Source organism: Pundamilia nyererei, unplaced genomic scaffold, assembly GCF_000239375.1.
Source record: "Pundamilia nyererei isolate P.nyererei 1_Seehausen unplaced genomic scaffold, PunNye1.0 scaffold00117, whole genome shotgun sequence".
In the NCBI taxonomy this organism is placed as follows: Eukaryota; Metazoa; Chordata; class Actinopteri; order Cichliformes; family Cichlidae; genus Pundamilia; species Pundamilia nyererei.
The window spans coordinates 1,369,997-1,383,577 of NW_005187518.1; the positions used below are offsets into that span (position 1 = coordinate 1,369,997).

The 13,581-nt window shown below is 40.2% G+C and overlaps 1 protein-coding gene across 1 annotated transcript in view; it reads right to left on the minus strand.

Annotated features, from left to right (window-relative positions):
* Positions 1-13,581, minus strand: part of schip1 (schwannomin interacting protein 1) — a 221,414-nt gene that overhangs the window by 142,496 nt on the left and 65,337 nt on the right. The window contains exons 6-8 of the mRNA XM_005742163.1: positions 4,876-4,940; positions 4,001-4,072; positions 3,635-3,770 (exon numbers count right to left, since the gene is read on the minus strand). Coding sequence (XP_005742220.1) covers positions 3,635-3,770; positions 4,001-4,072; positions 4,876-4,940 — 273 coding nt within the window. The remainder of the gene's footprint in view (positions 1-3,634; positions 3,771-4,000; positions 4,073-4,875; positions 4,941-13,581) is intronic.

Genomic DNA, 13,581 nt, shown 5'->3' on the forward strand with positions numbered 1-13,581 from the left:
ACACACACACACACACACACACACACACACACACACACACACACACACGCACAGTTTATATATTTAGTTATATTTTTCGGGAACACTAGCTTATTTCGTCTATTAAGGTAAATGACTATTCTCTGCCAAGTGGCATTGTACTATAATATGCTGGTTTCACACTGTGATGTTGAATTTATGTAAAAGTATTAGGCCTCTATGTACTTACAGAGTAATTACCGAGCAGTTAATTACTGTTGCAGTATCTGACTTATTATATTTCTGCTAGATCTTAAAGATGTTGTATTAATCTAGTATGTATTAAAAAGAAAACCCAATAAATTCGACTGTGATACAGGCCCTCCCTCTACTGTCAAAACTCTGCTACTACATTAAAGAGCATGGATCAGCACCAAAGTAAAGGACAGCTCCCACACTCCAAAACAGTCCCACAAATTACCTTAAAAAAAAAAAAACAAGGAAGAAAACTGAACTAGAACCTCTATCAAAGCCCTCAAATTTTTAAACTTAAAAATAACAAACCTCTTGTTTAATTTTTAAGATCTCTGGATGTTTGTTTTCATTCTCATTTCTCCAGTAATTGAGCAACAACACTGCTAGAGGCATAAAAAACAGATTCAGCCAGTCCCAAAACAGTATTGATTGATGTCTGGTTATAAAAAGACATCTATCATCTAGACAGTCTAAAATTGAAGCTGCACTGGACTGTGTGTCCATGTGCCCGTGCCTGTGTGTGCGTGTGTGTGTGTGTACTTGCTGGTGGTCTGGCTAGCCGTGTTGATGCAGCACAATATTATGAAACAATAAAATGTAGACAGCTGATTCATGTCTCAGCATAAAAGCCAGAGTTTTGTTAGGTTTCCCTTTAATGAAACCTATAATTTCTGCCACCCTCGATGGCGTTGCCACACAGCAGAGGGATCGATCATAAAGAGAGATATCTAGAGCTGCTCGATTTTGCAGGATTGCCATGGCAATTAGTGAGCCAAGTTGCAGTGCGAAAAGTAATTTACACAGTAAAGTCACATGTCAACCACATCTTTCGGCTGAGAACAGTACACTCATCTCTCTTAAACACACACAAGGGTGGGGGAAAAAAAAAGAAAAAGACCCACCCACACAGGCTGCAGAGTAATGCAGCAAGGTTTTGTCAAAGACTGATGTTGTAGTCACAAAGGTTAGAAACTCAATCACTTTAGCGATGGCTTCCACGTCACCGTGTCTCAAGACTCCATCCCGCATATGTGTGTGTGTGTGTGTTTATCCATGAATGTACAAACACCAATGTGTGCTGAGAATGATTAGCTGGGTCAACAGAAATGAAACAGGGCGGAGATGTCACAACCAGGAAAAACATTACCGTAAAGACAGGACGACTAAACAAAGGGAGGGAAAGGTCAAAAAGCGAGAGAACCTGTGTGAGGCGAGACAGCTTCAACATAATAGCGCAGATTTCGCTGGGCTATTGCGATCAATTCTCTTGAAATCACAAGAGAGCAGAAGCTGACTCTTCCTTTCTCACAGACGAGGGCAGATCTACAACATCAGCACATTCAACCGGTGAAGCAACGTCTGTTTTTCATCCGCCTTTCCTCTCCGCCACTCTCCTCCGTCTCCCGTGACCTTAGGGTCTATTACACGCACGCTCCCGCGCTGTCTTTCTCTCTTGGTGATGATCATCTGGCCTTGTCAGCAGGTTGAAGTCACTGAGCTAAGCATTTCCCGGCCACATAAACGATGTCTCTTTTGTGTGTGTTTGTGTGCTGTTGTTGTGTGTACAAACTTGGCTGATGGCATTATACGCAAACATTCAGGATGGATGCGCGCGTATAACGTCATCAACCACCAGCTGCGAATCTTATAGGTCGCCTGACAGCTTCTAAGCCAGCAGATTGTATTTCTGTTCCACAGCACTCTGTATTCTCTTCACTCATAACCCACTCGACCCCCTTTTGTCCTCAAGAATCCAAATCTTCTTCAGTGTAAAAGCTTTTCTCTGTAGTGACTGAGTGGACAAGTACCACCTAAGTGTGCTCAAATGCAGAACTCTCCCAGCCGTCTCTGAGATTTAACCTGCCTGTTGACTTCAGGCTCAGAGATTAGTAGAGGAGTGTACACACACTTGCTATTCAGCCAGAAGCCTGAAGACGACGTCAGTACAGAATTATAATGACCACAACAGAAGCAGTAGAGAAAATCCCAGGGATTTACTGTGGTCTGGTTAAATGGAAGATCGGAAGATGTGCTGAATGAGAATGGCATTTCGGCTGCTCTCTATTCTCAGCGTGCGCTTGCTCTGAGAGTGTGTTTAAGAGAGACCACATCCCCGTATATTTACTCTTTGATAGCGGCTGGTTCTAAGTTTGCGGAGCAAATAAACTGGCTTTAAGATACTGCCCCCTTGTGGACATAAGTGGGACTACGAGCACAGTTTCACAGTCTCTACAAAAGGCTTGTCATAACTTGGAGCAACATATTAAAACACTGACAAGAAAAGCGAGAAAAATTTGTGAACTTTCTGTATTTATGTAAAAATAAAGTCTCATGTGAGAAAAAGAAGAAATCCAAAACACTGTTGTATTTTATCTAATAAAATTAAAATATACTGTTTGTTTCTACACAGCAAATTAAAGCAGAAAGAAAAACAATCAACACCATTCAATAAAACAAAACAGGAATGTGTAGGTTGAAGCTATTTTGACTTGTCCTCGACTGGTTTGGTTGCATAAAGCTGGAAAGCATCAGAAAGTCAACACAGTGACTGCTTTGACTCACGCTGCTAAAATGACACAAAATACTAAACGAGGTAAACCACACACCCCAAAGTCACACCCAAAGGCTTAAAGCAGCCAGATAAGCTAACTAACATCTCTGCTCGTGTGTCTTTAACAAGACGGCACAAAGAAACCAAAGAAAGAAACCTTTACACAACTAAACTGTAGAGAACACACAACATCTGGCATTCATCCCAGAGTAGTACAGTAGAGGGAGCCTAGTAATTATGAGTTACTTTGCTGCTCACCATGTTAAAGGGGAAATGAATTCCTACATGTCACGGTCCCTCCTAAGGAAAGGTTTGGTAATGCAGCAATGCAATATCCCTAAAACTCAAGTAAAACAACAAAGGTTTAAACAACTAAGTTCCACATTGAAGTGCGACCAAATTAGAGGCTGCAGCAGTCCCCTCCAACATGTTGTAAAGTAAAGACCCCACCCTACCAATCTACAGATGCTAGGTTGAAGTTAGCGCTTCCAAAAAGTTTCCGTTATCAGTTATTAAATCCAAGCTGTTAATGGAAATGTGTAATGTGTCTGTTTGACTGCACTTCTGAAGCTCAGATAAGATCTTATGAACAAGTAGTGCAGAACAAACAGGTAAATCAAAAGGATTTTCTTTTGCCACTGTACTGTCACATACTTCTAACACAAGCCTGCATATAATATGACATATTGTTAACATACAACACAAAACTACTGCACCAACCAACATGTGACTAACGGCAGTCATTTCTAGTCATTTGTCACACACACACGCTCAGACACGCAGCCTCCTCAAATGCTATCACACATGTAGCATGTTGTTTAGAGCCATACATTTGTAATAGAACATTTGCTTGACATGGACGTGACTTACTGGGGTGCTGCCGTCTGACAGGGTCAACATGCTGATTGACATGCTCATCTTATCGGAGGAGGAGAGGGACGGTGGGGAAGGGCTCCTTTTCTCCACTTCCTGTCGCTGCAGGAAGTCACGCCAAGCCCGCTGAATACTGCATGTAAAAGATAAAGAAAGATTCATTTGAACTGTGACTCACTGAAAGCTACAGAGAGGTAAACAGGCACAAAAATGTTCAAATCTCATGAACGCAATGATGGAAATTAACATAATAGTAGTTATACACAAGAAATGAAGCACTTTATTAAATGTTTTTTTAATGACTGCAATTAAAACAAAAGTCTGCAAATGGCCCTTTTTTAGACAGATAAAAGAAATACTCACATCAACACCTTGTTCTCAATTGGTGGCAGGTTGACATTGATGTTGTTGTCTAGGTTCATAGTCAGGTGATTACTGAGCAGAAGAAAAGGGGAAAGGGGTAAAGACATTTAAAGAACAACAAACAGCACACACACAAAGACACACACATACATCCATACAGGTCCAGTCTATGTTATCAGTAATTAAACAGTGGTAAATCACTCCTACAGAGAAACTGCAGCAGAACAAGAGCAGGATAATCATTCTGTCTCTGTGTTTATTACTATAAGGTTTACCTAAGGTGTGATTTGATGCAGCAAAAGGGGATAGAGATACACCCCCCCCCCCCCCCCGATGCTTCTTCTTCTTTCCATTAATCTGCTAAGAACAACTGTTTCAGAGTGAAATAAATAAAACAGAAATTAACTGGATTAGCCCCTTGCTGATCGCTGGCATCAGAATTCCTTACACAGGTGGCTTATGCAGCTTCTTCTTTCAATATGTTAAATTGCAGGTCTGCACCAGGGCTGCTGTGTGCAACATCCTGCAGTTAGAAAATCTTGCGATGGAGGAGTTTCTGAAGAAATTCCGAGCACAGTTTCATGCATGTGATGGTGGAGCTGCTGGGATGAGTGAGTAAACAGAAGCAGCCACAGTCTCGATTGAAAATATCAACCGTAACCTGATCGTCATTTGCTGAATCATTCACAAGTTAGTGTGTCTGAAGAGGAAAGCATGCGACTGAGAATACTGCGCATTTGATTGCATTAAAAACACACCATGATACTCTCGTATCATATTTATGACTTAAAGTCATATTTATGACTTTAAGTCATAACTATAAATATATAGGACTACTCTGGGTCGGTTATGTGTGCACATATAACCAAACTCACCTGTGCAGCTGGAAGCCTTCATTATTAACATGCTTGTAGCCACTCTGGAGGCTCTTGAGATGAATCTGTGTAAGAGATACACAAGAGGGACAAATACAGAGTCAAGCAGCTGGGAACAGGAGGAGGAGGAGGCGATGAGATGAGGAAGATGAGAGGAGATCCCAGCATTTTGTGTGTGCGTGCACAAATATGAATGAATGTGTGCCAGATGTGTGATCATTGTGCTGAGATCAGGGACCCCTGAGGGATGCGGTTTGGCAGCATTTTGGTTCACTTAAATGTTTTCTTGAGAAGTTAGTAAAGTAAGCTTTGAAAAAATTCGGCCATCTGAGCTGGCTCAGCATTTTCCAGGCATTTGGATCAGAAGCACACAGAGAGAAAGAGAGAGAGACCAGGGCAGAGCAAATAAGTCGCAAAGGACATCATTGATGTAGCAATGGCACAGCTGTACAGATGTGCCAATCACATTGGAGATTAGAGCAGTAAAACTTTACTCCTCTACTAAAATTACTTTTAGCTCCATCCTCCAGTCCTCGCCAGCTGCTCTCCTCCCCTTGGCTCCATTCTTGAGTTTTAATAGTGCTTTATAATGAGGACAGGCCTGCCTCTACATAATTGAACATACTAATTCAATTACAAAGGAGCAACAATGTTTAAGTGGAGCATTTCTTCCTGATGAGCCAAGCGAGTCGCATCAGGGCACCAAGCATCTATCAGCGTCATCCCAATGTATTTGTGGATGTGTGTTTATGGGCAAACTTCAATTTTATTTGGCTATTATTGTTATTAATTCATTACTGCATAATGACCTATGCACGAAAGAATATATTGCATCTATTAAATAGCAAAGTGGGCTGTAAAGAAACCTGCACAAAGAAATATTTTTGCAGCTCGCACATGTATGACCACACTAAGACAAATCACCGCACTCAAGTGGTTAGCTGATGCTTTGGTTCAAGGTGTTTAATATTCATTATATGTGTTGATATATAAGTTCCCCACTTAATAACTATGCAAGTGTCCTGTCCTTCTGAAGTGTTACTTACACAAACGTAGTACATAAATAGTGCATGTAAAACAGTGTAGGAACCACTGTCTTACTATATTATAGAACTAGGCTTATAAAAATATCTTGTTTGGCTGTTTGCTTAATTTCAGTGTGACAGGCAGTGTTGTTTTTTTCTCATTTCTCTGCCTCCCAGAAGGAACAAGCAGCTCATTAGGCAGAATCAAGGACTTTGACTAGTGATCAATGACTGTTTCAAGAAGCTTTTTCCTCCCCTTCTCTTTTTTTCCCACTTTGTCTTTTCCTCTCCGTTTACTCAGATGAAATAAGGTTCACTGAAAGCACAACTGCAGCTCCACTGAACCCAGACCTCCCTGAACTGTCATTTGTTTTGAGAGCCGGTGAAGTCACCTTTGCATTTCCAAATTCCCTGGAAAGACAGTAGGTTTTATGCTATAGAATCCACCAGTTTCACAGATAGAAATCCAATTAAACACTTTCTCTCTCTAGAGAAAGAGATACCAGAGAATTAAACAACATGATGTAGAGATAAGCAGAGTATAAATGATTAGAGATGTATGTGTGTGTGTGTGTGTGTGTGTGTGTGTGTGTGTGTGTGTGTGTGTGTGTGTGTGTGTGTGTGTGTGTGTGTGTGTGTGTGTGGTTTTGAGTAATAGAGGTGCTGGGAGACTGAATGAGGCGATCATTTCAATTTCCCTTTCGAGTTACTGATGGTACTGTCACAAGCCTGACCAGACAAACTGTTAGCCTACTTCAGCACACACACATACGCACACACGCATCCACGCACACACTTACAAGCACACAGGGAGGCACTAACATAGAGACACGCGTCACAAACATTAACACAAGCTGACACACAGAATTGAGTCCTTATTTATTGTTTTACTGAAAAGAAGAAAGTACAACTAAAACGAATTAATCAGCATGCAAACGGAAAAGTTTAGTGCAAGAATAGTCGTGTTAAATGGGTCGTAACCTCACTCAAAACATAGAGAATGACACTAAACAGTAAAAACATGTGTTTGCCTTACACTGTAAATGTCCATAGAAACATACAGCTTCTCACACATTCATCAGTAATACTGAACAATACACACACACACACACACACACACACACACACACACACACACACACACACACACACACACACACACACACAGTAATGCCACAGGTGGGTTAAATTACCAAAATTATTTTCTCTAACGGTACACTAGTATGTGCAAACTCTTAAATTGAAATGATATTTATCTATAATTATTTTTGTTAGGAATTCATTTTCAAATGTGTATTTTCTAAAAACATAACAAGATAGTAAAACACATTATTAAGTTTTTATTAAGATGCCTAATTACCATTTTTTATTTGCATTCAATAATTTGTTGAATTTCATTTTTAGATTTAAAGTTTATTTCCGTACTTAGCATAACAATAGATCAACATTAAGTTATTTAAAAAGGTGTAGTTTATTTACGGTAAGTTGCATTTAAGTATTTGTAGTACCTCATCCTTCACGTCATTTTTCTCATCACTGTTTTTTGATCCTTGCTTGTGCGTATGGGAGGTTGAAAAACAAAAACTGCAACGCAAACATCAGGAGTGCGTTATTCATCACTTAAACACAATCCTGAACTCAGGGGGACATTTACATTGACTTTAATACATGGTATTGATTTTAAGACCTGTAGCAGTAAACATTTTGCAGTTACTGTGTACCAAACCAAAAGCTCAATGTGCTATCATAAGAATTTATTAGATCCTGTTTGAGTATTTTCTCCTGCTATCCGTACCTGTATCTTTCCATTCTGATCTGCATGGAAAACCACCATCCCAGCTTTAGAGAAGGAATACCAAAAATGTACCGGAACATAAACCAGAGGTTTGCATAATTTAGTGGCAGAGTCGACAGAAAATCTATAGTCATTTTAGGCTTTGGCAGTGCCAAGCAGGCTTGTATTGATTGGTGTGAGTGTTTGTGTATATGTGAACCTGTGTATTGGTGGATTTATGGTAAAGTCAGGCACAGTAGAGAGAGGATGGAGTAGGGAGGCAGGGAGAGATGCTGATGCAGAAGAGACCTTGAACTCCCAGGAAATAACAACAGAGGAAATAGAGCTAAAGGCAGCCAAATACAGACCACAAGACCTGTTTCATTATCTTCCCTTCCTTTGCCTCCTCTCTCTATCCCCACTGCTTTCTTCCTTCATCAGTCTTTTCTCCTTAACTCAACTTTCCGAGAAAATAAATGAAAATAAAACAAGACAGGCACAGGGAGGCAATGAGAAGAGAAAGCACACAATTAGTGGAGATGATAAAGAGGAAAGTCAGCGATTTAATCACACTGTGAGAAATATACTGGCATTAGGAATAAGGACAGACAAAGCAGAGTGCAGTGGACTAGTAGTTGTTTTGGAGGTCTTTTTTGTCGTGTGTGTACGGATCTATGTAAAGATCAATCAATACATGAAAATACAGGTATACACTTCACCTGAAATGGTATTGAGAATTGGTCATAGGGCCATTAAGAATAAGCTTGACAGGACATGTCAAGAACGACGGATGGGCAGAAAGTGTCTAGGAAGGCCAAATGCATTCAATATGGACACCCTTTACTGGCAACTCTGAACTAAGAGTTTGAGCTCTTGCCCTTCAGATTGTAGCTATCATGACAGAACACTACTTACTCATAATCACCCAACCATCCATTCATCGTTTATCTTTCTTTTTCAGGCACTTATCCAACTTTGGGTTACAAAGGGCTGGAGCCTATCCCAGCTGTCACAGGCGAGGTACTCAAGGGACTGGTTACCAGTCACTCACATGGCTACACATTTATTATATATTTGGCTTTAAAGCTTAGCCACAGCTACTTGCGGAGTGTGCATCCTGGCCATATGAAGGGGAAAGACTTATAATTAAACTCTTCTTAGTTCAATGGATGGTTTTTTTTCCCACATGCAAAGTTTGGTGTTTCAAACTAAATTGCACAGGCTGAAAGATGTTCAAACAGCTGATTCATGTTCTGTAATATCCAAAATTTCTGATTAACAACCTGGGAGTGTTTACATTTTTTTTAAACAGGCAGTTTACCATAACCCTTCTTATTATATCATGTGCTCAAAACCAATTGTTAAAATGTGTTTTAAGGTGGTATTGACAGGCTGGTTTGTGGTAACTGATGCTACACATATTACATTGTTTTTTATACTTTTTATTGCTTTTATATAATTATTTTAGTGTTTTTTGTTTTGCTTTTACAATATTGTTTTTCTGTGTTACAGTTCTCTGTGGAGTTCCTGCCTTATTATCTTGTTAATACTTTAATACCTGGCTGCACATCACATTTTCTAAAATGGGACTATAAAGAATGGCTCTACCTGACATGAATTGAAACATAAAAATGACTATAGAAGGCTTTGTGGTGATGATTGTGTTGTTTTGCACACTGGGAACAGAAGATTAATCAATCAGAAGTGCTGTATATTTAAGATAATTTACATATTTTGCTCTTTTATATTGGATGTTGCATAAACGTGCTCTCTCACTGTATGAAAGAAAACTAGACAGCCATGACTTTTCTCTTGAAATGATGTAGTTGGAAGTTGCTGAAGGTATTAAAGAAGAAGAAAATTGGTGAAAGGTTCTTTCTTGGCAAAGGAAAGAAGGGATGTGAAGGCGGAAGAACTGGCCTGTGTGCTGAGAAAGAATTAAGCTGGACCAAGGCCAACTAGCCAGAGCAGCACGGAGAAGAGAGAAATGGCCTTCCTGGGAAGTGGCCTTCATCTCTCCTGTACGAGTGTAAATCTGTCTCTTGTACCTTGACTGATCCATTAACACATACTAACACTTACACACGTGTCTTGCAAACTCAATCATCCAGGCGAGGAAATCCCAAAAAGTTGATTCTTCAGTCTCATAAAGACGAGATGGAGCATGAGATTGTCTTTCTGAGACTGAAGAAGTCACTTTAGATAAGTACCGAAATGCTTTTCACAACGAAAACGCTACGTCCAGATGAACAGAATCAACGTTTTGGAATTCACACACGTGATTTAACCAGGTAATCACGGTCAGTTTAAATGCTCAAATCATAGATCAAAATGAAGTAATTAATTAAGACAAAGCAGGATAAGCATATTCAATTAAATGAAATCACAACAGACAACACAAATTTGTGTAGAATAAATAGAACAATGTGCTTCACTGCTGTCATAAAAAAGGAAAAACTCAGAGTGCTAGACAGTTTTGTACTATATTAATTATGACTGATAAAGTCATAAAACTGTTGGTTCAAGTGAAGCCAAGATTAAGTATATTACACAGGATAATTTGTCAAAAAAAATATATTGTCAAAGCTCGATGTATGTTTTTTGTTTTTGATGTGCTGCAGACTGTGTCCCTCTAATGGCTGTGTAGTAATGGTATAAAACAGTAATTGAAATATTAGTCCAGTGCTTGACTGAACACACATTCATATTAATTCAATCCCAGAAACTGATGTATGACTGTGTATCTATCAACAATATGTCAGCCACCAAGCAAACAAATAACGACATGCATAAATTATTTCCTGCTAAATCTAGCTGGAGGTTCCCCCAGCTTAATAACCTTGAGGCTAGGAGTTATTCCATTCACCTTTCAGCCAAAAAGCTGTCATGATGTGGTCTTCCACTGATGGTAACCTAACTAATTTAAATACTGTCATACCATCTGCGGTGCTACACAGACCCCTCCCTCTCTCTCTCTCTCTCACACACACACACACACACACACACACACACACACACACACACACACACACACACACACACTAGCCAAAGGGCTTGAAGGCAGCTTCTATCAGTCAAACCTCCCTGGGGTTCTTTGGCCTAGCCAGCCAGTCGGCGCCATCTCTGCCATCAGGCTCACATCCTCATCGCTCTCTTCTGCCACAGGGACACAGAACCTGTCGGAACACCCTGCATTTGTGTGTGGGAGTGATAGCAAAACCTGAGAACAGGTGCTGTTATCTCTAGCTATTCCTGACAAGGCACTGTGTCTTATTGCTTCCATGTGTGTGTGTGTGTGTGTGTGTGTGTGTATGTGCAGATTTTTCCCAGTGTCCATTGGGATTCGGTGTACAAACACTGGCAATGTCGTCCCCGAGTGACCCTGCAACTAGAGGTGGCCTATACTTTTTCTATGGCACTCTTTGTTGCACACACACACACACAGACACAGAGCCCTTCATTCTGCCTTGGGAGTTAGGTTAATAACTGACGGTGTCAGAGACGGAGAGGACGGACTGCAAGAGGAGGAAATGGAGCAAGGAGACAACCTAAAGATGTAATACCATGGAGAAAAGGTGAAAAATCACATCACTGCCAGCGAACACAAACAGTAATAAATGAAGATGGAATGACGCTGTTAATAGGCAAGACAGGTAAAGGGGGTAAAAGCTAAAATGATTTAGCTGAACCTAAAATGTCAAAGGAGTTCAGTTAAGTGGATAAGGGCCACACCGTGAGCAATGCCAGCTGCAGGAGGTGAGAAGAGTCGAGAGCAAAACATACACACATGCACAAAGACACAGGGACACAGACACACACAGAGGTCCCCAGTTGTCGAGGCAACAGACTGAGCATCTGTGTGGTGTCAGATTGGAGCAGAAACTGGTCCACTGTGGAAAAACATAATTCTGTGCATGCAGTGTATCTTTTTTCTTTGCACTTATCAAATTAGAAATTCAGACTCAGACCACAAGCTGTGGGGGGTTTGTCGCACCAGAATAACAATCAATTTATTTGCAAAAACTGCACTCATATGAGAGAATGTTGTTAGCAATGCAGGCATTCAGGCGCAAACCAATGAGGGGCAACACGACTTTCAGTGTAACAAAACACAGCACACCCAAGTTGAGTCATATGATATTACTGTGCCCTTTACATGTTGACATACTAATATAATAGCGTATAAAGATCCTTTAAGACTCCTTCGCATTAATCTCATGCCTTTTTTAATGGAGAAATGACAGTCTTACAAGGTCACAGCTCGGAACATTTCTGCATCACTTTCAACACTACAACATGAAGGTGTCCTGTGACAGACAGACTGATGAAATCAGCCAAGTTTGAAATGATCTTAATTGTCAGAAAGTTAGGTCTGAACTTTTAACCAGATATGAAAGATCAAAGTACAACAATGTATCCTTTGACACAGGCAGGGGACTCATTTTGTCTCACTGTGAAGCCACACACAGCCTGAGGAAATGTACACTGTCGCTTCCTTGTGTCCTTTTTTCCAAGCAGCATTTCCAATGTGTAGTTAACAGGCTCCCGGTGGGCCATAATCAGAGCGGTAAAGCCAGCCGTTAACATGCCAGAACAAACACACTGTAAAGCAGTTCCTCCTTTTACAGCACCAATCAATACTACCTGTCCTCCACGGCAGCTGAGCATAACACCACAGTACTAACGACTGCACTGTTGGATGAAGAGCAATATATATGCAAAGAGCTGAAGGTAAATGTATGCAACCATAAAGTTGTTTTTATTGGGCATTATGGTCAAATGGAAGGATCGGCATTGCTGCTTAATAGGATTGTAAAGGTAGTTGTGGAAAGAGTAGTAAAAGAGATGCAGAGTAAGGAATGTGAGCTCCCTAAGGGCTTTTTAGTTCAGGTGATATGGTTCTATTCAGATCTTTATTTTGCATCTGAACAAGGCCGGAACACGTTATGTTAAAGACCGCTAAAGTGCATTAAAATGATTAGGCATAGCACTTAAAGTAAAGGCTGCAAACTCTACCAAGTCATTGTGACTCTAACTCCATCACATGAAACTATAAAGATACTGGATCCAGACTGATAATGTAACTCGCTTTTATCTTTTGTTAAAACAGTTAAAGCCTGAAGAGTTAACTGTTCGGTTTTTATGTTTTAAATTTGTATAGTCCAAGCCAAAGCTGAGATACCAGGGTGATGTTACTGGAGTAATTTCACCAGGTCGCACTTAACTAACAAGACACCTCTTTAACTACAAAAGTGATTGAAACACAAAAAGTTGCTATTCTGAACTTCTAAAGGTGAGATAAATCAAGGGCCATCATGGCTGCTTAAGTCTACATGCTGTTTTTCTTGCAACTTTCTAAACACATAATCAAATAAATGACACATAAAGCCTGTTTTCTTTACAGCCTTTGTGCTCACACTACATGCACACAGTTCAGTACTTGCAAATACAGCTGCACACACATATACTTTACACAAAGCAAACAATTAACGCTGGGCTTTAGTTGTGAGTTAGAGCTGAGACTGTCCATTAGCAATGGTCCACTGCTGTTCAGGCTTAATGAAGTAGAAAGCCAAAAGCAAGAGAAATCCTGCAAACCTAATTAATCAGAGGAGGAAAGAGGTAGCGGAAGAGAGGAGGAAAGAACAGAGTAGAAAAGAGAAACCCAAAATTGCACTGTTAGAGGTGATGAAGCAAGAAGTAAAAGGGGCAGGGAACTAGCAAGTAGAGACTTTCCATTACTGTTTTTAATTGATCCATGTAAAGCTGCCATGTTAAATGTCTTTATCCCGTCTTAATTCCTTCAGTGTATTTACTAAATGCTTGCCTCTGCTCAAAGATATCATTGTATCTTGTTCTTGAAAGGTCTTTTTAAACATCTTTGTGTCCATGACAGTAGCTTAACAG